This window comes from Pelophylax lessonae (assembly GCF_965119305.1).
Source record: "Pelophylax lessonae genome assembly, chromosome: 1".
Classification (NCBI taxonomy): domain Eukaryota; kingdom Metazoa; phylum Chordata; class Amphibia; order Anura; family Ranidae; genus Pelophylax; species Pelophylax lessonae.
Genome location: NC_138768.1, coordinates 507881576 through 507909507, shown reverse-complemented (window position 1 = coordinate 507909507; position 27932 = coordinate 507881576). Strand labels below are relative to the sequence as shown.

Sequence of the window (27932 nt, the reverse complement as noted above, 5' to 3'; positions counted from 1 at the left end):
ATTTTGCATGAAACCATGGGTCAGTGCTACCTGATACATGGTCTGTCATTAGGCTAACTGTGGTTCAATTACTTAGTGGTCCTGTTTCTACAGTTGTAACAAATCACAAAATCTATGTTCCTACAATTATTTTAGTATTTTAGTTAGTCCTGTCCACTTTGAGATATTTCTACTCTTCCTGTTATATGCTACCCATTAACAGGTAGGCAGTTTTGGGAACTTAAATGCAGATCTATAACTGCCCCCTAAAAATGTAAGAAAGTTATTATATTTTGCAACATCTTGGATGGCTTGACATTTCAGAAGGCTTCTGAGGATGCATTTTAAGGTGCCTCTTCTTTGGATGGCTTCCATATCCATGCTTAGCTAGGCTAGTAAGCTTCTAACTACTGATCACAAAGAAATTAATTTCAAGGTTATGTTATCTAGATCCCACTCATGCAATGTATCTTAAGCCTCGATGAAGAGGGATTTGTGCTAAACCCCCCAAAACTCATTGGCTGTCAACTCTTAAACATTTTTTATTATTACCAATCCCTATTGCTTGATTCTACCTTTACTCTATACTATGCAGTTAGTCTCTGGACTGGAGCAAGCATTATGGCTTTCCTATCTAGTGAGTGGCAAATACAGTTAGGTCCATATATATTTGGACACAGGCACAATTTTTTTTTTTTTATATTTACCAAAACCTATTCATGCTATAGTTATATTGTGAATATAGGCTGAAAGTGCACTCTCTCAGATTTAATTTGAGGTTGTGTACATCCAAATCAGGGGAAGGGTTTAGGAATTACAGCTCTTAAGAATAGCCATCCCCCCTTTTTCAAGGGACCAAAAGTAATTCGACAATTGAATTAAAACCTGTTTCATGGCCGGGTGTGGGCTACTCCTTCGTTGTTTCTTCATCAATTAAGCAGCTAAAATGTCTGGAGTTGATTCTAAGTGTGGTATTTGCATTTGTAATCTATTGCTGTTGAACCTACATCATGCATTCGAAGGAGCTGTCCATGAAAGTGAAACAGGCCATTGTAAGGCTTCAAAAATTAAACAAATCCAACAGAGCGATAGCAGCAACATTAGGAGTGGCCAAATCAACAGTTTGGTACATTCTGAGGAAAGAAGAACACACTGGTGAACTCAGCAACATAAAAAGGCCTGGACGTCCATGGAAGACAACAGTAGTGGATGATCGCAGGATACTCTCTATGGAAAAGAAAAACCCATTCACAACATCCAGACAAGTGAAGGACACTCTCCAGGAGGTGGGCGTGTCATTGTCAAAGTCTACAATCAAGAGAAGAGTTCACATTAGCAAATACAGAGGATTCGCCACAAGGTTCAAACCATTCATAAGCCGGAAGAATAGAAAAGCCTGATTGGATTTTGCCAAAAAAAAACATCTAAAAAAGCCAGACCAGTTCTGGAAAATCTTTCTTTGGAGGAATGAAACTGAGATTAATCTGTACCAGAGTGACAGGAAGAAAAAATTGCGGAGAAGACTTGGAACAGCACATGATCCAAAGCACACAACGTCGCCTCTAAAACATGGTGAGGCAGTGTGATGGCATGGCCATGCATGGCTTCTTGTGGCACTGGTTTATTAGTGTTTATTGATGATGTGACCGAAGCAGCCAGTTGAATTAAGCAGTGTTTAGAGAGCTACTGTCAGCCCAGATTCAGCCAAATTTGATTGGATGGCATTTCACAGTACAGATGTGAAATGCATGCTCAACTGGGATGATGCAAAACACGCTGCAAAAACAACCCAGGAGCTTTTCAAGAAAAAGTGGAATATTCTGCAATGGCCGAGTCCATCAACTGATCTCATCCCAATTGAGCATGCATTTTATTTGTTGAAGGCAGGAAGACCCACAAACAAAGAAGAGCTGAAGACAGCTGTAGTTAGAGCCTGGCAAAGCATCAGAAAGGAGGAAACCCAGTCTTGGTTTCTAATGTCCATGAGTTCCAGACTTTAGGCAGTCATTGCCAGTAAAGGATTCTCAATTTTTTTTTACCAATTAACATTTTATTTATGATTGTATTCCTTTGTCCAATTGCATTTGAGCCCTTGAAAATGAGGGGGGGGGGGGAAACTGTGTAAAAAAAAAAAAAAAAAAAAAATGGTTGCTTTTCCTAAAATTTGTATTTGATATTTACGATCAACACCTTGAATTAAAATTGAAAGTCTGCTCTTCAAATTAATTTGGATTGTTTTGTTTTAATTTTATTCTGGTGGCATACGGTGCCAAATGTATGAAAATTGTGCCAGTGTCAAAATATATATGGATCTAACTGTATATTAGGTAAATACCAAGGGAGAACCACTGTATCCTACAATGACGGACTACAACGGCCACAGATAGGAGACATGCTAAGTAAAATCACAGAATTTTCTTGAACACATTTAAAATATCTTGAAAAAAGTTTGCCCCAACAAATATTGCATTAGAAAAATACAAGATATAAAATCAATATATAGCATATATAAAAAAAAGTCTACACCTTGCTAAATGTCAGGTTTCTGTAATTGAAAAAAAAAAGAGACCAAGCTAAATCATTTCAGAACTTTTTCCACCTTTTAATGTGACCTACAGTGCCTTGCGAAAGTATTCGCCCCCCTTGAACTTTGCAACCTTTTGCCACATTTCAGGCTTCAAACATAAAGATATAAAACTGTAATTTTTTGTGAAGAATCAACAATAAGTGGAACACAATCATGAAGTGGAATGAAATTTATTGGATATTTCAAACTTTTTTAACAAATAAAAAACTGAAAAATTGGGCGTGCAAAATTATTCAGCCCCCTTAAGTTAACTTTGTATCGCCACCTTTTGCTGTGATTTCAGCTGTAAGTCGCTTGGGGTATATGTCTATCAGTTTTGCACATCGAGAGACTGAAATTTTTGCCCATTCCTCCTTGCAAAACAGCTTGTGCTCTGTGAGGTTGGATGGAGAGCGTTTGTGAACAGCAATTTTCAGTTCTTTCCACAGATTCTCGATTGGATTCAGGTCTGGACTTTGACTTGGCCATTCTAACACCTGGATATGTTTATTTGTGAACCATTCCATTGTAGATTTTGCTTTATGTTTTGGATCATTGTCTTGTTGGAAGACAAATCCCCAGTCTCAGGTCTTTTGCAGACTCCATCAGCTTTTCTTCCAGAATGGTCCTGTATTTGGCTCCATCCATCTTCCCATCAATTTTAACCATCTTCCCTGTCCCTGCTGAAGAAAAGCAGGCTCAAACCATGATTAAAATGTGTAGTGCGCTAATTCTGTGAAACTTATAAACATATATGTAAACAATAGTGACACCAATATCATAAATAAATAGGATGAGATCTAAAACCTAAAAGTCCATAAAATTCATAAAAGGTCCATATATGCAACAGTTCACATAAGTCCTTGAATGAAGAGATCCCAATACCAAACAAGTGATTTCAATGAAAACAAATGAGGGAAAGGTGTTTCAAGGTGCTTGTTTAAAGTGCAGGTATTCCCCTTACCAGACGAGTGAAAAATAAGGTGCAATATATCTCCAAACGAAAAGATGCGTGCAGTGATATAGATAGCCCAGCTCTGCCCACCTCGTGGCCGGTTTGAGAGTAGATAAGGCTCTTACCAGATGACATAAAAGTTAAGGTGTCTGGATAACTTCTGGATATCTTTCAGCCCAATTGTAATGACCATCCCCCAAGCTTGTGGCTCCCTGTTGTCCCTTGGAAGTGAAACTTCATCTAGGTGTTAACAGGTGATTTCCCAAAAATAAACAAGGGGGGACTAATAGTGCATTATCCTTATAACCTTTATTGCTGATACTCAAAGATGCGCTTACAGTTAAGACGATATAATAAGCTTGCCAGAACCCTGTAGATCCGTGGCTGCCTGCAGTGCGGACCGCGGATGTAGTTAGTGACGGCCCAAACCATGATGCTGCCACCACCATGTTTGACAGTGGGGATGGTGTGTTCAGGGTGATGAGCTGTGTTGCTTTTATGCCAAACATAACGTTTTGCATTGTTGCTAAAAAGTTTGATTTTGGTTTCATCTGACCAGAGCACCTTCTTCCACAGGTTTGGTGTGTCTCCCAGGTGGCTCGTGGCAAACTTTAAAACGACACTTTTTATGGATATCTTTAAGAAATGGCTTTCTTCTTGCCACTCTTTCATAAAGGCCAGATTTGTGCAGTATATGACTGATTGTTGTCCTATGGACAGAGTCTCCCACCTCAGCTTTAGATCTTTGCAGTTCGAGAGTGATCATGGCCCTCTTGGCTGCATCTCTGATCAGTCTTCTTGTATGAGCTGAAAGTTTAGATGGGGCCGGCCAGGTCTTCGTAGATTTGCAGTGGTCTGATATTCCTTCCGTTTCAATATTATCGCTTGCACAGTGCTCCTTGGGATGTTTAAAGCTTGGGAAATCTTTTTGTATCCAAATCCGGCTTTAAACTTCTCCACAACAGTATCTAGGACCTGCCTGGTGTGTTCCTTGTTCTTCATGATGCTCTCTGCGCTTTAAACGGACCTCTGAGACTATCACAGTGCAGGTGCATTTATACGGAGACTTGATTACACACAGGTGGATTCTATTTATCATCATTAGTCATTTAGGTCAACATTGGATCATTCAGAGAGCCTCACTGAACTTCTGGAGAGAGTTTGCTGCACTGAAAGTAAAGGGGCTGAATAATTTTGCACGCCCAATTTTTCAGTTTTTTATTTGTTAACAAAGTTTGAAATATCCAATAAATTTCGTTCCACTTCATGATTGTGTCCCACTTGTTGATTCTTCACAAAAAATTAGTTTTATATCTTTATGTTTGAAGCCTGAAATGTGGCAAAAGGTTGCAAAGTTCAAGGGGGCCGAATACTTTCGCAAGGCACTGTATAAACTGTACAACTCAGTTGAACAACAAACTGAAATCTTTTAGGTAAAGAAAATAAATATAAAAATACTAACATAATGTGGTGTGCACACCCTTAAACTAATACTTTGCTATAATAAAATCAAAAGGTGCTTCAACACTCAGTTTTTGGGTTTTTGGGTATGAGTCTATCAGCATGGCACATTTTGACTTGGCAATATTTGCCCACTCCTCTTTGCAAAAGCACTCCAAATCTTTCAGATTGCGAGGGCATCTCCTGTGCACAGCCCTCTTCAGATAACGCCACAGATTTTCAATTGGATTCAGGTTTGGGTTCTGGCTGGGTCATTCTAAAACTTTCATTTCTCCTCTCACCTTCCAGGATGGCAACACATGAGAGATGAGAGGCTCCACCCTACAGAAAAAACACAATTGGTTCACAGCTGTTAAAAGGCCCCACCCTTCCCCTTGTCCCTCAGTATTGATTCTCATACAGTGAAACATTTGTTTTTTTTCTCTGACCAGAAGACCTAGAGAGTCCGATGGTACTCCTGTGAGGAGGGTTCAGGAATGCCGGTGAGGGCCGCACTTTACCTGCACGCCTTTTAGGCTTCTCACAGGTTGCCTCTTTTGGCACAGTCAAGTCGGACACAGCGTGGTTGTCCCTCCGCTTGTTGCCCCACTCAGCAGCTCGAGTCTCCTCCTTTCCTCCCCTGCAAACAGTGGGCACCTTACTATAAAAGGCCAGCCCCCTAACATCATCAGCGATGAGGGGAGGACCCAGTACTCTCCAAGCCACAGTCTGAAACCGGAACTTCCCGTCTGAATAGGGAAGACGCTGAGCACGCACAACGAGACCTGGGAGGGGTGTAAGAGGAGACGCCGGACCCGCATAGCTGCGCAAAATAACAGGCTCTTTAGCTACTAAGAACCCCATCTGGACCCACCTCATGGAGGAGGGAAAGATGGCACAGTTGACTGCAGTCAAAGCAAATCGGGGGCCAGGTAAGTGCTTTTTCTGAGGTAAGTTCAGAAAATGTCAGAATGCCTTAGGACAGCAGAAGAGGAGAAAGGCTGTCTGCTAGCGCCCCCCCCCCCCCCCCAACCCCCTTTTCAAATAAGGTGGGATAACAGAAGGTGTGTATGCTGCTGCTGCAGTGTGAAGCACGCAGCCTAACTTTGCAGCTCCCCAGTCTGGACAGAAACTTGCGAAGGGGTGATTTTTTGCCGCTATCATCCTCATGTGATCATGAGGATGGAAAAGCAAGCCCTGTGGCTGTGGTAAAGGGGGAAAACACTTGTGAGTACTTCCCTTTGCCTTAGGAGCTTAGCAGCAGTATTCCTTATAGCAGCCAGGTGGATTCTTGGGCTTGTCATAGTACTCCCTTCCTTAATAAGGGTACTACTATCTTTTCCCTTAGGCCTGGGAACATGTAACCCAGAAGCTTCAGCTAGACCAATGTCCACAGCTTCCTTTTTAATTCAGGAGATGCTGTGGTTATTGCAACATTAAGTTGCCAGTCTCTCACTTTAAACCCTATTGCACATCAATAAGGGTAAATCTAGTGAAGGAGTGACACCTGTTAGACACAGAGTCTTACAGGCTATTTCTGCCACTGAACAAGTTAGACATTCCTAAAGGGTTAATCGATTGGAATCGAAGGTGGTTTTTTTTTAGGAACCTGGAGATTCCTTGAGTAATACCACAGATTTTTCCCTCGTCAGCAATGCACACTAGATAATCTGAATCTATTAGGCCAGCTGCTATGAATCTGGCTCTTTAAAGCCTGCATCCTAAAATTTCTCCACTTATGGTGGGAAGACACAGTAAGGGGTACCCTTGGGGAACTTTTTCTTATGGAGTTGCTTGCTATGTTTAAACATGCTATGTGTAACAACTTAACAATCTCCAATCTAAGGAGGACTTACACTGCTGTTAGATTGGTTGGTGTGTAAGAGTTAATTGGGACCCCTGGTGGTTTGGGCTACTGCCCACCCCTTGATGAACTAGAATCATTGTTTTCTGCAACTCTGATGGTTTTTTGGGTGCAAAACCTCTATACAAGAGCTACATATATTAACCTGTATTTAATGTTTGCTTGTTAAGCCCTTCACGTGTCTGATTGCCTCCCAGGCTAAGATTGTGTCCACCTCTTCCTGAGGCTGACTTAATTGATCTCCGGGTCTGTGTTAGTTAAGACCTTAAATGCTAAGAGACTTGGATTCCCACCTGTGTGTGGGCTAACTACACCTCCTCATACAATGGTAGGGTAAAGCCCCGTACACACGTACCGGTCGTCGGCCGAACGATCGGCCGTCTTTTGTCCGAGGGCTGTCTTGTCTGTTGAAAAGTGCAAAAGACTACACACGAATTTTGTCGGCCAACAACAGCCGACTGCAGAAGTGATGTCATGTGATGGTTAACTTTCCTTGTCTTTTTTCTTTTCTGAGCATGCCCAGTCTTGCAAATCTGCTGTCTGTTGGCCGAAATCTGTACTGACTGGCGAACAATCGGCCGTTCTGGTGTTGGCCAACAAAAATTTTAATGCTTGCACGACAGATTCTGTTCCCGCTGAAAATGCGCTGTCGGAAGCATCATACTAACAAGCCTACAATCGGCCGATCGGTCGTCGACCGAATATTTACAGCCGACAATCGGTACGTGTGTACGGGGCTTAACAGCTACTACTGTGGTGTATGCACCCACCTTAGACTTCCATTATTTGAAACTACCCTGGTTCTCCTCTGATGGTGGAAAGTTTAGTATCTAGAGTCCAAGCTATGCCTACATAAAGCTTGCCCTCTGCTGGCTATTTTTTTAGCTGAATTCACCATGACTCTGACTTTATGCCTGGTCTGGCTGCATCTTAGTGTGTGTAACTCACAATTTGTAAGTTTATTTGTCTTTTATGGTTGTCTTTTCTGAGTTGACTGTGCTTTGTTGAGCATCAGAAATCCACAAAATTGACACTTATTTTGTGTCCTTTCTGTTTATTTTGGCTATAGGACTCTTTTGCTTACTAGAAATACACCACATTGAAAGTTGGGGGTGTCTTTCTATTATACCTTATTTTTCTGTACATTAGAAATGCATTACATTGTGGTTAGTAACATTTCTGTTGGTTACATGGCTGTACCCGGCTGCTAAGTCAGACATGCACTAAGGATTCTTAGTGTCATTTCTGTTAGGACTACACTGGTACTAATCAAAGTGCACAACTTTAGTGTTAGTAACATTTCTGTTACATGGCTGTACCAGGTTATTATTCAGAAATGCGCAACATTTAAAGGTTGCTGGTGACATTTCTATTATGACTAAATTGTTACTAATCAAGTTGCACAAACATTTACGTTTTTGTTAGCAACATTTCTGTTACATGGCTATACCATGTTACTATTCAGAAATGCACAGAATTAAAGATGGCTAGTGACATTTCTGTTATGTCTGCTAATCAAGATGCACAACTTTTAAAATTTTAGAAGTAACATTTTGTAAAAAAAATAAATAAAAATGCACAGCATTTAAGTTTTGTTAGCCACTTTTTTTTTTTTTTTTTGTTGATCTTATGATTGTACCCTGTTGCTAATCAGATATGTGCAGCATTGACATTAGCAGTGTATTTGCCCTATATGACTATACCTTGTTGCTAATTGGATACGCACAACATTGACGTTGTTGGTATCTTCTGTTATGTCTGTACCTTGTTATGTCTGTACCTTGATGACAATCAGAAATGCACGACATGGAAGTCTAGTGTCTTTTTGACATATAACTATACCTTGTTGCTTATCAGAAATGCACAAACTTTGGAGTTTGTATCTTTTCTGTTAATTTTTGTTATATGACGGTACCTTGTCAGAAATCAGCAATACACAGCACGAGAGTTCGTGTCCCTTCTGTGTTTAAATTGGTTTTATTGCTGATCTTGCTACACATCAGAAATACACAAAATGGATGTTTTTTTGTGTCTTTTCGGTCTTTACATTTGGCTATGCATCTGAATACTTAACAATGAAGACGGTTTGTGTCTTCCTATTTATATTATATAGCCCTAGCTTATTGCACTTTTAAAATACACAACTTTGAAGTTTGTTGTGTCTTTTCTGGGTTGGTCTATCTAGCTGCACTTCAGAAATGCACAACATTGTTGTCTATGCTGATGATTTGACCTCAGTTTTTCATATACAGGAATGGAGACCAATAGCATGACCTGCATGTGTCTCATTTAAAGTCCCAAATATTTTATGAAATTAGGGATGGAGGCACTGTGCTTTACAGGCCAATAACTCATATAAAGTCCCAATCTGTGTTTTATACTGCATCTGCCAAGGGGATGGAGGTGTATGCTTCTCAGCTATTCCTTTTCAGTTTGTACCATCGCTACATCGCTATTAGATTTTTGATATATTAGACCAGTCATAGATGGGAGCAGGTTGGGGGAGGTTTGGGCTGCCTCCCTTCAACCTGTCTTCCATCTATCCATTAGCAGCCATGTGCTTCCATTGTTGAGACACTTAAAATAGAAAGTGTTAGGGCTGCAGGTAACACAGGGTGCCGTGTAGTGGCCCTGCAGCTTACACATGCGTTTGCAAATGCGTGTCAACTAAACCCCTGTTCTTTATTTATATCATGAGACGGGTCTACTTGGTTGGTGGCAGACTGGAGGGTGAGTACATCAGACTGGGGGCTGGCTGGCTTCCATGCACCTCTTTTAATCCTTTCAACTTTCAGTTTTTCTGATACAGGGGTGGAGACGCTGGGCATTACCTGCTGGTGTCCCACCTAAAGTCCCACATAGCCTATATTTTTCATTTTTCCATCTTGCCACTCTACCCCATAGCCCAGACATGAATAATACAGGAAATTGTGGTCACATGTATCACACAGCCAGTACTTGCCAGATATTCCTACAGCTCCTTTAATGATGCTGTAGGCCTCTTGGCAGCCTCCCTGACCATTTTTCTTCTCGTCTTTTAATCAATTTTGGAGGGACGTCCAGTTCTTGGTAATGTCACTGTTGTGCCATATTTTATCCACTTGAAGATGACCGTCTTCACTGTGTTTCGTGGTATATCTAATGCCTTGGAAATTCTTTTGTACCTTTTTTCCTGACTGATACCTTTTAACAATGAGATCCCTCTATTGCTTTGAAAGCTCTCTGCGGATCATGGCTTTTGTTGTAGGATGCGGCTAAGAAAATGTCAGGAAAGACCTACAAGAACAGCTGAACTTTATTTAGGCTTAATCAGAGACACTTTAAGTGATGGCAGGTGTACACTTCTATTTAACATGAGTCTGATTGTGATTGCGTAATTGTGAACACAGCTACATCCCCAGTTATAAGAGCACACCTAAGTAACCTCATTATTGTGCACACTTAAGCAACCCCCTCCTAAAAGATTTCAGTTTGTTTTTCAATTATGTTGTACAGTTTATAGGTCACATGAAAGGTGGAAAAAGTTCTCAAATGATTTGTCTTTTTTTTATTTTACATCACAGAAGCCTGAAATTTTAACAGGGGTGTGTAGACTTTTTTTATCTACTGTATATAGTTGGATCGATACAATTCATACAGTAGTGTGATGTGATGATATCTGTACGGTCAACGTTTCACTACTAAATTGGCTTCTTCAGGACCCAGACATATAACTGATTTTTGGATTACCTAGAACAATATAGTACATAGTATTAGTAATAAATATTAGTAACAAATGTATATTGCACAGAGTTGTATTTATCATTTAGCCTATTTAATTGTTTTACTTAGCATGGCTCCTCTCTGTGGCAGTTATAGTCCGTCATTGTAGGATACCAGGGTTCTCACCCTGTATTTATCTTTTTTGGATGAGGCCCAATTCCATTATTGTATTTCTTTAGTGAGTGAGTCACTCATCTGTAATAAGTATTTCTTTGAGTTACTGATCTATAACAAGCATATCGTTTTCAACATCCCGTGTGCATAGTTGTTCCATATTACTCATCAAATAGTGAAGCAATGAGGAGAGTGACAGCGCAGGACCTTGTGCCTATAAAAACAGCTGGGTAGCTCCCATATTTCTTTTTCTCTTCATTTCTGATCCTTTCTTCATATATAATTTGCCTGGTGAAACTATGGGCATTAACCCCTTGGAGCCTAAGCCTTTTGCTGACAATACTTAGAACCCCCAATCCTTATTAATATTTTCTTAGCAGAGACCCTAGAGAATAAAATGTCAATTGTTGAATTATTTTGTGTCACACGGTATTTGCACAGCGGTCTTTCAAATGCAATTTTTTGGGAAAAAATACACTTTCATGAATTAAACAAAAACAAAACCATGAAGTAGCCCAATTTTTTGTAAAATGTGAAAGATGACATTACGCCGAGTAAATAGGTACCTAATATGTCATGATTTAAAATTGCTCATACTCGTGGATTTGCGACAAACTAGGGTACTTAAAAATCTCCATAGGCGACGCTTTAAAATGTTTTAATGGTTACCTGTTTATTTACAGAGGAGGTCTTGTGATGGAATTGCTCTTGCAACGATCGCGGTGGTGCCTCACATGTGTGGTTTGAACACCTTTTCCATATGCGGGCACTAATTGCATGTGTGTCCCTGATCCCTGAGGTGGCGTCATGCCTGGGTCTTGACCGTATGGCAGCGATTACGGCTGCCATCTAAGTGTGGGCATTGGCTGTCTGTGTGTAAGGTACAGCGGCCAATTTCCCTGAGCTTCCTATGCTTTTGCATTGGCACCATTTTGTTGTAGCCTGGAGCTACACAGGCAGTTTGGCCTCTTGTGCTTCCAGGTCACTTCCTGTGAGACGTTTCATCTCCATGCTATAGAGCTGCTGAATACACCATGAGGTTGTACAGTATAGGGGTCTTTTTGGGCATTTCTCGCGCACACTCTGCTACCTGCTGCTATTTAAGGGTGACTCCGGTTACAGCGCAATATAACGGTGCGGACAGCGATCGCGATTTATAGGGGCAGTACACCTTTTTTTGTATAGATTGCAAAATGGAGTCCCAAGCAGTAAATTCTCTGCCAGACCCCCTCAGTGTGACTGCCGGTGTATCCGAATCACAGTCTCTCATGTCTCTTTCTGCAGCATTGGGAAATCTGGCATCAAAGGTGGATTTTGTGAAACAAGTCACTAGCCAAAAACGGCCACTGCCTTCTCTGTCCTCTAATTCACCGACAACTCCCTCCTCGAGGGATCCCTGTCCTTGAAGTCGGATGGTGAAGAGGATATGTCGTCCTCGACTGCAGCGCGGGAACACGCTATGGTGGAAGCACTGATTCATTTAGTAAGAGAAACATTAACAATGTATAATGAGAAACATTAACAATGATTAATGAGCCCAAGTAGTTTTTCAGGTGTTCCCTCGTCCCAAGGATTTTCACAATATTGTGAATGAGCAATGGCGGGGCATTAAGCATGTGCTAGTGGTAAACGCTGTTATCTCTTTGCTGACTCGGTCCCAAACCGCTGGACGGTGCCACCTAGGGTGGATCACCCTGTTTTCAGGTTAAACAAATTACTGTGGTGCCCGTGGAAGATTTCCCGGCGTTTACGGCCACGATGGACAAGCTGGTGGAATCCCTTTTCCGCCACCTACATCTTTTAGTGGTCTCGGTACTAAATCCAATCTTTGCATCCTGGTTTCACAGGCGGAAACGGAATGGGTTAAAGTACTTGGGAGTAACTTGGAACACTGACATAGTTCCCCTGACCCTGTTTGAGCCCACGGACCAGATGGCCCAGGCCCTGGTGTTCCTGTGTGATGCGGATTTGGATGTGGCCCCTCTGGTTGCCAGAGTGTCAGCGGTAGGGATTGCCATATGCCGCATGGTGTGGCTGAAGAGCTGGTCGGCGGACCAGGCCTCTAAGAAGACCTTAACAGATCTCCCCTTTTTTTTGGGGGTGAGCATCTGTTTGGAGACTCCTTGGATGAGTTAATCAAAGGATTAACGGGGGGTATGAGTACTATTCTCCCCAATCCTCAAAAGGCAAGGCGTCCCACAGTAGGCAGGGGGCCTTCGTTCACAGCTCATAGGTGTTTTTTTTGTGCCTTGGGGGCGCAAGAAAAAGGTAAACCGTTCAGAGTCTCTGGAGGAAACAAAAAGGCTTGGTGGGGTAAGCCCAAGACTAGCCAGTCCGGTTTGGCGGAAAAATCCTCTTCTACATGAAGGGGCGCCCTCACCCGATTCTGCGGTGGGGGGGACGTCTGCGCTATTTTCTGGAACCCTGGACATCTGATTCAGGACAAATAGGTTCACAAACTGATTCGTTCAGGGTACAAGATCGAATGTCGATCTCGCCCAGCAGACAGATTCTTTCCCGCAAATCTTTGTCTATCTCCAGTAGGGCTGCACGATATTGAAAAAAAATCACATTGCAATATTTTTTTCCCAACGATATATATTGCAATTATTTTTTTGCGGCAGATCCTCTTCGTCGCGCATTTTTAGTAGTGATGAATGTTGTGAATGTGGGCACGCCGTGGGAGGAGGGCAGAGAGTGACGCCGTGGGAGGAGGGCAGAGAGGGATGCGGCATCTTTTGATTTGGTGGAGAGGGGGTTAAAAGGATATGTATTGGGGGGTGCTTTGGAAGGGGAGAGGACCCCACTAGCAGAAGTACTCTCTCTCCTCCCAAAGCACCTCCCAATACATATCCTCTTGCGCCCCCCCCCCCCATCACTCCATCATGTGTGCTACTTGCCTTTCCCCCCTTCCTGGTTACTGTGCCCACCCTCCACTGTATCTATAGCTATACACAGACCTCAGATCATCAGCGTTGCTCTGGCAGTGAAATCTCCCTCCTCCCGGGCTCCTCATACATCCGAACATGTGCAGGGGGAGGGGGATTCTCAGTGAGATGTGTGGGCTGCCAGTGGGGAGAGAGGTGTCTGCTGTTACAGGAGGATAATCGCTGCGAGTGGGACACCGGACTGCAGATGTCCCATGTGCCCCCTCCCCCTTCCCGTAGGCAGCGCTGTGTGTGATAGTACACACTTCTCTGCCTTCCAATCCACACTGACTTCTATCGCATGTTCCGGCGATGTGACTATCGCCCAGGCTCACCGGACGATGTCGATGTGAACATCGAATATCGTTCATCCCTAGTCTCCAGATCGCTTGTGTGATCTCAGGGAGGCAGTGCAGGATCTAATTACACAAGGAGTGATTATGCCGGTTCCTCAGCAGGAACGGTGTCACGGATTCTACTTCCCCCCCCTTCTTTTCCTCTCTTCTGCACCCCCAGTACTTTACTATCTTCCCCAGCATGGGATTCTTTTCTCCCCCCTGGCTGCTCACTCCTTTGCCTGCCCCCCCCACTGTGCTGTCCCTCTCCCCTCCCCAGCAAGGTGCCTGAATGTCTGCTTCTCCGCCTTCATGCTCACTGTGGACAATGAACACATTCCTTGTGTGGGCTCAAATAGAGGGGGGCGGGGCTGGTTGCTGGGGCAACTGGACGCCAGGCTGGGAGTTGCCTGTCCCACCTGCTGGGACACAAGTCCTAATATATTTAGCTGAGTGAGAGTCTCTCCTGTGTGTAGTTCATCTCTGCTGTTTGGAAGACTGTGTGGCTCTGAGCTGCGGCCAGAGAACACAGAATCCCCTATTGGTTCCTGTGGGCCTCTTCAAACCTTCCTACAACCTGAATTTTGGATTTACCCTGTCCCTTCCTACAACCTGGATTTTGGATTCATCCTGTATCTGCCTGCTGGTGAGTGGATTAACACTGGGCCTACCAGAACTCTGCCTGAACTTTGTCACCTCATTGTTTGCCCTGATCTGTGTGTGACCCAATCCCTCGCTGGCCAGGACTTTGCCCATTCTATTGGGAGCCCCTTGTTATGGACTAACCCGTTTATCTGCAACTCTGTCCTACCCACGTTGGGTCTGACCCCGGGCACCTTTGTTTGGCCCTTTCTTTGTGAACATACCCGCTACCGTTCAATAAAAGGCTTTGTTGGCACTCCTGCTCTCCATGTGCGTTCTGTCTTACCTACACTTCCGTCACACTGGTTGGCAGCGGCGGGATCAGAACGCTGAAGAGGATGGAGAGCAGCCCCCTCACACTGGACCCAATGCGGGGTGGGGAGTACAGAAATTGGACTGTGGCAAGTTTGCAAGAAAAGGCTCAGGAGTTAAGCCTTACCTACAGGGGCCTGTCCAAAGAAGAGCTGGTCACCGCCATTGAGGAAGCCGGCCTTCAGAGAACTGAAAGCTTGAATGCTCCGCCGTCAGAGAATGAACAGAGTGCATCCGCCGTCTCAAGTCCCAGGAGCGCTTGGATCACATGGTACGAAGAGGAGATGGCTATCCTGGGGCCCGGGGCCACCTTGGATGACAAGCGGGAGGCTATCCGAAGGGCTCATGAGCGAGAAACCATGAGAGGCCTCAGGGGATATGACCCTCTCCCCAGCCCACGAGTCGGTGGGCCTGATCGGCCAAGGGTGACTCGTAAAGACTTCAAGCCATTTTGTGAAGCTACAGGGGATGTGGAAGGGTTCTTCCAGGACTTCGAACACTTATGTCAGCTGCTGGAGGTGCCCCGTGGAGACTGGGTACGCCACCTAGTGGGCCTGCTGGAAGGGGGTGCGGCTGCTGCCTACCGGACAATGAACGCACAGTGGAATCGAGATTACAGTAGGATCAAACAGACTATACTAGAACACTACGCGGTAACTTCAGAAACCCACCGGATCAAATTCCGGGACCTCTCCTGTCATTCTGAGCCTTCCTTCAAGATGTATGCGCACAAAATCTCGCAGGCCTGCAGACGCTGGCTGGAGGGGGAGCAGGCCTTTACTATTGAACAAGTTGTCCAGGCCTTTCTAAAGGAACAATTCTTTGCCAAATGCCCAGCAGAGGTGCGGGAGTGGGTGAAGGAGAGGGACCCTGGCACCCTTGAGCGGGCTGCTGCACTGGCAGACGAGGCCCTTGCCATTAAACCCCATTGGAAGAGACTGGTAGTCGAGCCGCCCAAAGCCCAGAACACAGGCAGACCACTTCCCAGCAACCCCCTGCCACTCCTCCAGCGCCCTGTCGCCCCAACACCATCCACAGCCCCTTCCTACCGACCTCGTACTTCTGGGCCATTTCTGGACCGCCGGTGCTATGGGTGCAACCAGCCCGGGCATCTTCAGGCCAGCTGCCCTCAGTACCGTCGCACCATGTCTGCCAGCCACAGTCGCCCAGTCAACTACCTAAAGTTGACCCCAGAGGAAGAACCACTACCCCCACCTCCCAGTGACTGGCTGACCCCCACTGTTGCCAATCCTCCTCGGGGAGTCTACGGTGTTCATCCCCTTGTCCCATCCTACCCAGAGCAGAGGCAGCGCCACCTGCAGGAGGTCCTGATTGATGGAGAGAGAACTACGGGATTTCGGGACACTGGGGCCTTCCTCACCATTGCTGATCCCCGCGTGGTAAAACCAGAAGCCATCAAGCCAGGCCCCGGGTTCTTTATTGAAATGGCAGGTGGTACTACGAAACACATCCCCAAGGCGTCGGTTCGCCTTGACTATGGGTTTGGGGAAAAGCGCTGCCAAATTGGAATCATGGCTGGACTACCTGCGGACATTCTGCTTGGAAATGATTTAGGAGAGCTACAGTGCCAATACGTCAGAGCTGTGACCAGGAGCCAAGCCAGCCACGGCCTGCCTGCCAAGAAAACCCAACGGGACTCCCCTTCTGCCCTGGATCCGGTGAGTGTTACCAACCCTGACCAGAATACCACCCTGACCTGGGACCGTGAGAAATTTAAACAGGAACTAGACTCTGACCCCACATTGAGCAAATTCCGGTGCTATAGGTGTAACCAACCTGGGCATCTTCAGGCCAGCTGCCCTCAGAACCGTCGCACCACATCCGCCAGCCACAGTCGCCCAGTCAACTACCCAGAGTTGGCCCCAGCGGAAGGACCTCTACCCCAACCTCCCAGTGACTGGCTGACCACCATGGCGCCCAATCCTCCTCAGGGAGTCTACAGTGTTTATCCCCTTGTCCCACCATACCCGGCAGCAGGACCTTCAGTAGGTGAGCCTATTACCACAAGTGCCTCCAAGGAGACCTGCCGAGGTCCCCCTGTCGGCACTTGTAAAATAAAAGGGGGAGGGGTTGTCACGGATTCTACTTCCCCCCCCTTCTTTTCCTCTCTTCTGCACCCCCAGTACTTTACTATCTTCCCCAGCATGGGATTCTTTTCTCCCCCCTGGCTGCTCACTCCTTTGCCTGCCCCCCCCACTGTGCTGTCCCTCTCCCCTCCCCAGCAAGGTGCCTGAATGTCTGCTTCTCCGCCTTCATGCTCACTGTGGACAATGAACACATTCCTTGTGTGGGCTCAAATAGAGGGGGGCGGGGCTGGTTGCTGGGGCAACTGGACGCCAGGCTGGGAGTTGCCTGTCCCACCTGCTGGGACACAAGTCCTAATATATTTAGCTGAGTGAGAGTCTCTCCTGTGTGTAGTTCATCTCTGCTGTTTGGAAGACTGTGTGGCTCTGAGCTGCGGCCAGAGAACACAGAATCCCCTATTGGTTCCTGTGGGCCTCTTCAAACCTTCCTACAACCTGAATTTTGGATTTACCCTGTCCCTTCCTACAACCTGGATTTTGGATTCATCCTGTATCTGCCTGCTGGTGAGTGGATTAACACTGGGCCTACCAGAACTCTGCCTGAACTTTGTCACCTCATTGTTTGCCCTGATCTGTGTGTGACCCAATCCCTCGCTGGCCAGGACTTTGCCCATTCTATTGGGAGCCCCTTGTTATGGACTAACCCGTTTATCTGCAACTCTGTCCTACCCACGTTGGGTCTGACCCCGGGCACCTTTGTTTGGCCCTTTCTTTGTGAACATACCCGCTACCGTTCAATAAAAGGCTTTGTTGGCACTCCTGCTCTCCATGTGCGTTCTGTCTTACCTACACTTCCGTCACAAACGGTTTCTATTCAAACTTGTTCACAGTGCCCAGAAAGGAGGGTAAGGTGCAATTTTGGACCTTAAGTCACTGAACCGCTTTGTGCGGGTGCAGAAGTTTTGAATGGAATCCATTCAGTCAGTGGTAGCCTCTTTGAATCAAGGGGTCTTGCTAGCCTCCATTGATATCAAAGATGCGTATCTACACATCCCTATATACGGGGGACATCAGAGGTATCTCCGTTTTGCAGTAGCGGGGGAGCACTTTTAATTTGTGGCATTACCCTTTGGTCTAGCCGCCGCTGCCAGAGTCTTCACGAAAGTTTTGGCCCCGGTGCTGGCTTTGCTACGCAGAAAAGGGATTGCGGTATTGGGATATCTGGACGATCTCCTGTTGAGAGCAAACTCTCACTCAGCCTTGTTGGGCGACCTGTCAATCACGGTTCAGACTTTCCAGGAGTTCCGGTGGCCAATCAACTTCAAAAAGTTGATTGACCCAGTCGGTGCGACTGAATTACCTGGGACTGACTTTGGACTCCGCTCTGGTGAGGGTCTTTCTTCCCGGGGACAAACTTGCAGGGAGAGAACAGGTTGCTGATGGACAACGATCTTTCATCTCTGCGAACTTGCATGAGAGCCTTGGAGCTGATGGCTCAAGGCAGTCCCATTGGCTCAATCCCATTTGCTCAATTTAATTCCAGGCCTCTGCAGAAGGGGATTCTTGTCAAGTGGAACAAGGATCCGCAGTCCTTAGACAGAATATGTTTGAGCTGACTCACTAGGTCAATGCTCTCTTGGTGGCTTCTGTCGCCCGCCCTGAGCCAGGGCAAGTCCTTTCTACTGCTGTTGTGGATGGTGGTCACAACGGATGCTGGGCTGAGGTGGAGTGCTGGACAATCTCTGTGCCCAGAGTCCTCTTTACCGATAAATGTTCTGGAACTCAGAGTAATCAATCTTTGCCTGCTTCACTGGACGAATCGGCTACAAGGTTCCCTGGTTCGGATTAAATCGGACAATGCTAGGGCTGTGGCCTACATCAATCGCCAAGGGAGCACAAAGAGTGCCCGGCGGCCCAGGAGGTGGCTGAGGTTCTGACTTGGGCCAAGGAACATGTTCCGGCTTTCTCCGCAGTTCACATTCTAAGCGTGAAGAACTGGCAGGTGGATTACTTTTAGGAGTAGGGGAATGGTCCCTGCATCCAAAGGTATTTCATCTCCTGTGTGTCCGGTGGGGCACCCTGGAGGTCGACCTGTTTACGTCTTGTCTGAACAAAAAGGCGCAAAGGTTCGTGGCTAGGGCACGAGATCCTCTAGCCGATGCCACAGACCCATTGGTAGCTCCTTGGAATCAGTATCAGATGATTTATGCCTTCCCTCTGATACAGCTGTTGTTGAGGTTTCTCCCCAGGATGGCGGTGGAAAATGTTCCAGTGATTCTGGTGGCCCCAGACTGGCCTCGTTGGTCTTGGTACGCAGACCTTGTAAAGATGGTTACCGAGCCTCCTTGGTGGCTGCCTCTAAGGGAGGACCTGCTGTCTCAAGGGCTGATCTTCCATCTTGCTTTAGGGTCGCTGGCTTTAACGGCATGGCTGTTGAAGGCCAGGTGTTGCGAGACAGAGGTCTCTCTCTGAGTCTGTGATCCCTATCCTGTTGAGGGCTAGGAAAGCAACTTCCAGAAAGATTTAGCATCGTACATGGAGGATGTATATTTCCTGGTGTGAATCGCAAGAATTGCACCCTCGCTTGTTTTCGATTGCGAGGGTCTTGACTTTCTTGCAGAAAGGAGTTGAGCAACGGTTGGCCTTGGGCACGATCAAGGGCCAGGTGTCGGCCTTAGCTATCCACTTCCAACGCCCATTGGCTGCTAATTCCTTGATCCGCACCTTTTTATTTAAGGAGTGCTTCATCTGACTCCTCCTAGAAGATCCCCTTTGCCTCAGTGGAATCTGAATTTGCTTTTGTCTTTCAAAAGCCTCCTTTTGAGAACATTAGGGACATATCGTTGCCTTTGTTATCTCCGAAGGTTGCCATTTTGGTGGCTATTACTTCTGCCCACAGAGTGAGTTGGCTGCGCTTTCTTGTCGTTCGCCTTATTTGGTCGTCCACAGAGATAAGGTAGTTCTCCGCCATAATCCGTCTTTTCTTCCTAAGCATCCCAAGGAAATTGACTTGCATTCACTGGATGTGGTTAGAGCGCTGAGGGTTTATCTGACGGTAACTCAGTCCTTTTTAAAAGTGGATTCTCTTTTTGGCCTTACTGAAGGATCTCGTAAGGGTTTGACTGCGTCTGCTGCGACCATATCCATATGGATATGGCAGATGGTTGTTCAGGCCTATTCGTTGAAGGGTCAGGTTCCTCCTTTCCCTGTGAAAGTGCATTCTGCTAGAGCGCGGAGTGCCTCTTGGGCTTTTCACCATCAGGCATCTGTTACTCAAGTGTGTAAAGTGGCGACTTGGTAGTTCGTGCATACTTTTACAAAATTCTACAAGGTAGATTTTATTGGCATCTTCGGATGCCTCCTTTGGCTGCAAGGTTTTGCAGGCTGCAGTTTAAAGAGACTTTTCTCTTTAAGGGTTTGATTTTTTTTCTTTCATTGGTAAGCTCCTGTTACTGGTTGAGTTTTTTCGTTACCAAGTCGGCTACGTTTTTAGCCTTGGAAATAAGGTTAACTGTTGCGTTTCTTCCCACCCCTCATGCCTATACTGCTTTGGGACGTCCCAATAGTAAAGAAGCATAGCTGCTGCGTCTGTCAATGGACGATAGAGAAAACTGGATTTTTGTAAGAACTTACCATAAACTCCTTTTCTCTGAAGTCCATTGACAGACGCAGCACCCGCCCCTCTATTATGGGGATGGTTTGTGTCTTCTTTTCACTGATTGCTACAAAACTAATTTGAGCGCACAGTGTGTGCGGGGTTATGCCGAGGAGGACAGCCCCTATAGGCGCGTCAATTAATTTTTTCACTGCCTAGTCTTCTCCCGTAGATAGCGCATAACCCAATGGTAAAGAATCATAGCTATATGGGTAAGGTGAGGTAAAGTGGCGCTGCCTAATTACAAATGGTCTCAATAAATATGGTTGGTTTAAGATGCAGGGGTGCAAATTGATAAAATACCAGTGTAAAAGTAATATCAAAATTTATATATTAATGAGGGTGTCTCTAAAGTGGTTTGGTGCAAAGTGCATAAATCTGGTGTCTGCTGGTCTCAAAAAATGCAAATATAAATATGAATGTAAAATCACACTTAATATAACATAAGCTTAAAATATAGATAAAGTGCATTCACATTTATAAATAAACACAGTCTTAAATAGTGCTCGTGCAGTGGGTAAACCAAAAATAAATCAACAGTCTATTAAATTGCTGGGTGAGTCCGTGAAAAAAAAACAATATAAAATATGAAATAGTTGATCGCCAGTAGTTATTCAGGTGAGAATAAGGTGCTTGCAGTGTTTTTTGGGGGTGATGTGGGTGATGGGCAAAAACACACAGGTGCACCGCTCCAATTGCTCCCGCACTCACCGGAGGTATGTACCCCTGCAGGGGTAGCAAGCCTTATTGCACCGTGGTCTTTATGCGACTCCTATGGAAGGGGGGAGGGGATAACCCCCTTTTTACCAGGTGATAGGATCTTCTCACTGTCTGGTTCTAGGTAAGGATTCTCTCTTCGTTCGGTCAGTCGTGGAGATGCCGGTCTCACAACGTCCTCGGCGCCATATGTCCTCAGCGACGTTGTGAGACCCGCATCTCCACAACTGACCGAACGAAGAGAGAATCTTTACCTAGAACCAGACAGTGAGAAGATCCTATCACCTCAAAAACATCCAAAATAAAATAAAACACAAAATAAATCCTTGCCACTGTGGGCGGCTACCTTCTCACATACAGTAACCTACCTACGGAGTCTGTCTCCAACCTACTGTTGGGCAAACTTTGCTGATCCTACAGCAGACACTCAATAGTCCATGTTTTTTCTTCACACAACAAATGTCCATTGAACATGTCCCTTTTCCTCTTCACATTGAACATGTCCCCTTGCTTGTCTCTTCACATAGCAAACAGTTTATTTATTTCTTCCACATAGAAATAGTTAATTTTCTCACCTTGAGAAGTCTTCACACTTTTGACCCTCCTCAGCGCACATCGCTTCAGGAGGTCTTCTCCCATGCTCACACAGCGTCGGGAGGTACACATCTGACTGTCCTCCTCTCCCCAGCTCCACACAGCGTCAGGAGGCAGCAATCCTTAGACTTCCTTTGGACAAATTATAGAGGCCTTAACTTCCTCATTCCGAACAGCTGAAGGCCTTTCAACTTCCTTAAGCTGTCCTGGCTACCTTTTCAGCCGACACCCTATAGTAATTGGTGAATTTTCTAAACCAGGTGGAAATGTATCTCCTGTCTGTGACTACATCCACAGATTTACCTGACTTCCTGTCACAATATATATATATATATATATATATATATATATATATATACATACATACACAGGTGCATCTAAAAAAATTTACAATATCAAATCGTTAATTTTATTTCAGTAATTCAATTCAAAAAGTGAAACTCACATATTTTATATAGATGCGTTACACACAAGCATTTCTTTCTTTTAAATTTGATGGTTATGGCTTACAGCTAGTGAAAACCCAAAATTCAGTATCTCAGAAAATTAGAATATTTCATAAGACTAATAAGGATTTTTAATACAGAAATGTTGGCTTTCCTGAATGGTATGCAATCAATACTTGGTCGGGGCTTCTTTTGCATGAATTACTGCATCGATGTGGCATGGCATGGAGGCAATCAGACTGTGGCACTGCTGAGGTGTTATGGAAGCCCAAGTTGCTTTGATAGCAGCCTTCAAACAATTTTAAGGTCTCGTTTAAAAAAAAAAAAAATAACAAACATGCTTACCTGCTCTATGCAATTGTATTTACACAGACTGGACCCGATTCTCCTCTTCTCGGGTCCCTTTTCTGTGCTTCTTGCCTCTCCTGCCCATTGAGTTCTCCTCACAGCAAGTAGTTTGCTGTGAACGCACCAGAACTGAGTCACAGCTCCCTGTGTCCATTGACATGGAGACGCAACCCGGCCCTGCCCCCTCTTTCTCCCGATTGGGTGACTGACTTTGATTGACAGCAGTGGGAGCCAATTATGCCGCGCTGCTGTCTTGGTCAATGAGGAGTGGAGTCCTGGGGAGGCACTCCTGCAACATCGCTGGATAAAAATGGGCTCAGGCAAGTATTAGGGGGGCTGAGCGGGGCTGCCGCACACAGAAGGTATTTTTAGCATAGAATGCATTAAGTTAAAAAAAAAAAAACACCTGCCTTTACGACCCCTTTTTAGCTAGTCTGCATTTTTGGGTCCATTGTGTCTCATCTTCCTCTTGACTATCTCCCACAGGTTCTCTATGGGGTTTAGGTCAGGCGGGTTTGCTGGCCAATCAACCACAGTGATACTGTGATCATAAAACCAGGTATTTGTACTTTTGGCAGTGACTGCAGGTGCCAAGTCCTGCTGGAAAATGAAATCTGCATCTCCATAAAGCTGGTCAGCAGAGGGAAGCATGAAGTGCTCTAGAATTTCTTGGTAGAGGGCTGCGCTGACTTGGACTTGATAAAACACAGTGAACCAACACCAGCAGATGACATGGCTCCCCCAAATCATCACGGACTATGGAAAATTTACATTTCATTTGGAAATCAAGGTCCCAGGGTTTGGAGAGTGGAGAGGCACAGAATCCAAGTTTCATGAGGTCCAGTGTGAAGTTTCAACAGTCTGATTTAGGGAGCCATGTCATCTGCTGGCGTTGGTCCACTATGTTTCATCAAGTCCAAAGTCAGCGTATCCCTCTACCAGGAATTTCTAGAGCACTTTATGCTTCCCTTTGCTTACCAGCTTTATGGAGATGCTGATTTCATTTTCCAGCAGGACTTGGCACCTCCCCACACTGCCAAAAGTACCAATACCTGGTTTTATTGATCATGCTATCACTGTGCTTGATTGGCCAGCAAATTCTCTTGACCTAAACCCCATAGAGAATCTGTGGGGTATTGTCAAAAGGAAGATGAGACGTCCAACTTAACAATGCAAATTAGCTGAAGGCCGCTATCAAAGCAATGTGGGCTTCCATAATACCTCAGCAGTGCCACAGGCTGATTGCCTCCATGCTACGCTGAATTGTTACAGTAATTCATACAAAAGGAATAATAATGACTGCATACTATATTGTACATGGGAATACTTTTCAGTAAGCCAATATTTCTGTAATAAAAATCCTTTTTTTTTTTTTATTGGTCTTATGTAATAATCATATTTTTTGAGATACTGATTTTTGGGTTTTCACTAGTTGTAAGCCATATTCATCAAAATTAAAAGAAAGAAATGCTTGAAATATATCACTGTGTTTAGCGCATCTATATAAAATATAGGACTTTCACTCTTTTTTTAATTAAATTACTCAAATAAATTAGGGCTGGAGTGTGAGTAAAACAAGTTGCAGAGGACTGATCAGTGCTGGAGGGAAATAAAAGGTATGTATTTGTATCTTACTCAAGCACTCCTAGACATAATGAGCATTTAGCGTGTACTTTTTTTTTTTTTTTTCATTTCTGGAGTTGGACTTAAAATTGAACTCCTTTTTTGCTCATAGACTGTTCCTGACAACATAAGCTTATTTGTAGAGGTATGCAGTGTAATGTGTTAGAAAATGGTCGGCATATTTATTGGCCTAATATTATCCAATTAAAACACATTTTTATTTTCCTGCGTTGCTTCTGATCTGATTACTCCCCTTCCCAAAAAAAAAAAAAAACATGCAATTGTCCATTTTTTATTTTTTTTATTTTTTTTTAGAGCATGGATCTGTGTGTTCAGCTCATGGAGCTTGGAGAGACTGCGTTAATTGAGGCAGATGCTAAATATTGCTATGGGAAGCAAGGAAGGTGAGTTAGCCCTTACACTTTAATATATATATCTCCTACTTTATGCCATCATGGGTTTCTCACACAATCATTGATTAGTTAGTTGTTTAATACATTGTAGTAAACATATAACTACATAAGGTCCTGGCTGACTGACTGCTTGTATTTTTAAAGGTCACAAAATTATTTGATGAGTCCCAATAGTCTTAAAGAATAAGTGCCCTTATCCTTTATTTTACTACTTTCTTAGCTTTTCCTGACTTGAATGTTGCCGAGTTAGCCCTCCTTCACACTGAATGCAGCTTTGAAACCATGCAACCTCACTTGAAATCACATGATTTCAAAGCCGCTGGTCAGTGCGACTTTAGGTGTGACTTGCTGACATCTGTGCGACTCCATGCACAGATGTCTATGTAAGTTTCACCTGAAAACACTAAAAATAGCGCAGGAATCTTTTTCTTTTATTTATTTATTTTTTTTTTTCAAATCGGTGCAGCACAGGAAAGTCGGCGTTGCACCAATTTGAACAATTCCATTGCCAACAGGGTGCGACTTGTCATGCGACTTGGACCTGTCAAGTCGCATGATAAGCCGCGCTAGTGTGAACGGGAGCTTACTGACACTGAACAGCTATGCAGCAAATAAAAGATGGAAAATAAACAAATTTCCTGATTATACAGTACAGGAAGAGTCTTCTTTAAATTGTTACGACTAGGTTATATGCAGCTATCTTCAGGTGATTGGACACTCAAAGAAAGAGAGGCTGAAGGGACATTCCTTTATTTAACCCCTTCTACTCCCAGCTTGTCTCAAATTTTTGCTAGGGTTCTTAAGTGAGCAACCTCTTCTCTCCACAGGAAAAAAACCTACCTATACTTTTTATGGACATTATTTTCCTCACTTAATTATTTTTTTTCAAGAGGATTCCCTCATCATGAAGTTGCACCATAGCCACTGCGACTTTTTTATGCAGCTTCCAAATCAGTGGACTCCTCAGCAGAACCTTGTGGGATCGCACCCTGACCCTGCCTAGTAGAAGATGCAGGGCCAGCCTGCTTTGCACTGGATCATGTTGTGGGTGCTTCCCTTGGCACATAATGCAGATTATAAAGTTGGCTAAAAGGTGCTTTACATGTCAACAGGCATGGTATGCCTGGTGTAGTGCCCAGTCCCTAATTACCTTTATGGGGGGCATGCCTACCAAGGAGGGTGAAGCCAGGTTGGTGGTAAAGCTACTTTATTTCTGCTACTGATGTTGTGAGTAAACCTTAACCCAGGGTGCTCATTTAATTCCTTTTTTGGTTTAAAAAGACTGCTGTTTATCTTTCAGTTGGTACAGTCAGGCAGGAATTTGCTGTCAGAATGTATGAGTTAATTGGCAGGATTTCTTGCCTTGTTGAGGCCTTAGTCTACAAAGGCTATGACCTGCCCCTACTAAATCCCATCTGGAATTGGTCTTTGAGTTGGCCCGGAGTCAGACATGGTACCAAAGGGGGAGTCATCAGTGAGGAAGACTCCTCACTCACAGATGTTTTTAGATATAATGCTGCTACAAGAATGTTACTAAAATTCAAGGATACTAGTGCTGTGCTGGCTGAACCCATGTTTAGCATTGGAGGAACCGGAGTCTGCCACCCCAGGACTTCTAGTATGGGGTCCCTAAAGTTGCCTACAACATCGAAAACCATTTTTGGTTCATGTGCTGGTTGAGCCTATCCTATTGGGAGACTGGTCTCACCAGGAGAATGTTTGTTTGGTTTTTTTTCTCGCCCAAAATGTTTTACTTAACAATATGCTGATGAGGAAAATTTCCTTTGGAGTGGGCAAATCCTGTGGTAGATTCAGGCATTTCTTACCTTGATAAGATAAGTAAAATCATGGCTCCGTGGAGAATTATCCTATGTTCAAAGAGCTGGTAGATAAAAGGGGCCTTTCCAACCTTCTAGTTCCAGAACATTTCAGATGCCAGGGTCAATAATAGTGTTGTTTTTAGAAGCCACAAACTGGGATTTCAGGTTTTACTTTGTCCTTGCTTAATGCTCTCCAATTTGTCTCCTTCTCCGTCATGGCGGCAGATCTACTTTCTGTTGCCCAACAGCTTTTTGAATAATTTGGTAATTTCCTTTGTGTCAACGGGAAACCACATTCAAGGTTTTTTGCTCAAACCACTTTGTCTTACAAACTGAATTGAGGAGTTTGGCCCCTTCTGCATCTGAAGACTCTAAACTTGCCCCTATTTGTTGAGAAGCCAGGCCTGTTGTTTCTCTGACCTCCTGTAGACATTCAGAATGCCTATCTGCACATACATATTTTTATGCCTCATTAAAGCTATCTGCATTTTGCTGTGGCTGATAAACATTACCGGTTTGCCACCCTTCCCTATGGTCTGTGCACAGTCCCTCCTGGCTTTTCACCAAGGCTCTTGCCCCTGTCATTGCTCTGCTTTGTTCTCAGGGGACTCGCATTGTAGGGTACCCAGATCTCCTGTTAAAGGATCAGTCCTCTCTAAAGCGATCAACCAACTTCCAATAAGACGGAGTGGCATGCCCAGGGTTGGCATTGTGCAAACTTGGAAACGTGTCGCAACCTCCCCCTCTGGCTACGTCCTCTGCACACGCTGCAGTCCATGCCGCGGTCGAGCTTCATCCCCTCTGCTCAACTTTCCACCTGAGGACTTCTGCCTGGCCTCCTTCATACAGCAGCGGACCCTGGCAGTCCACATCGCTGATATCCCCGACTCCTCTTCCTGATGAGCTTGTTTTACTTCACTCCATGTGAGTTGCCCCTTGTTTTTTATTGCACCTAATAAACTTGTAAACTGTCTGCACTTAGAGGCGGTTTTTCTTCTCTCTCCTTCCAAGAAGGCGTTCGAGGTTTTTCAGAGCATTGGCTGGATCCTCAACGTCTCGGTCATCGCTGGACCCATCTCACAGGATAAAATGTCTGACTCTGGCACTGGACAAGACTGCGTCTAAAACCTGTCAGAACAAACTATCTCTTAGTTGTAATGCTAAGGCCCTTTGGGCAAAAAAGAAACCCCTAATTTGTACTTGCATATGAGGGTCTTTAGTCTCCTAGTGGCCTCTTTCGAGGTGGTGCGATACACCCAGTTTCGTTGTAGACCATTGCAACTCAACATTCTGGCTGCATGGGATAAACAGACTTGATATTAGTTTTGTTATAAACATGGTATCTCATTGCAACTCAAGATTCTGCATGGGATAA

At 44.6% G+C, this 27932-nt stretch overlaps 1 protein-coding gene across 1 annotated transcript in view; it reads left to right on the top strand.

Annotated features, from left to right (window-relative positions):
- The window catches only part of FKBP8 (FKBP prolyl isomerase 8), a 283682-nt gene that overhangs the window by 108148 nt on the left and 147602 nt on the right, over window positions 1-27932 (top strand). The window contains exon 3 of the mRNA XM_082257659.1: window positions 24640-24728. Coding sequence (XP_082113785.1) covers window positions 24640-24728 — 89 coding nt within the window. The remainder of the gene's footprint in view (window positions 1-24639; window positions 24729-27932) is intronic.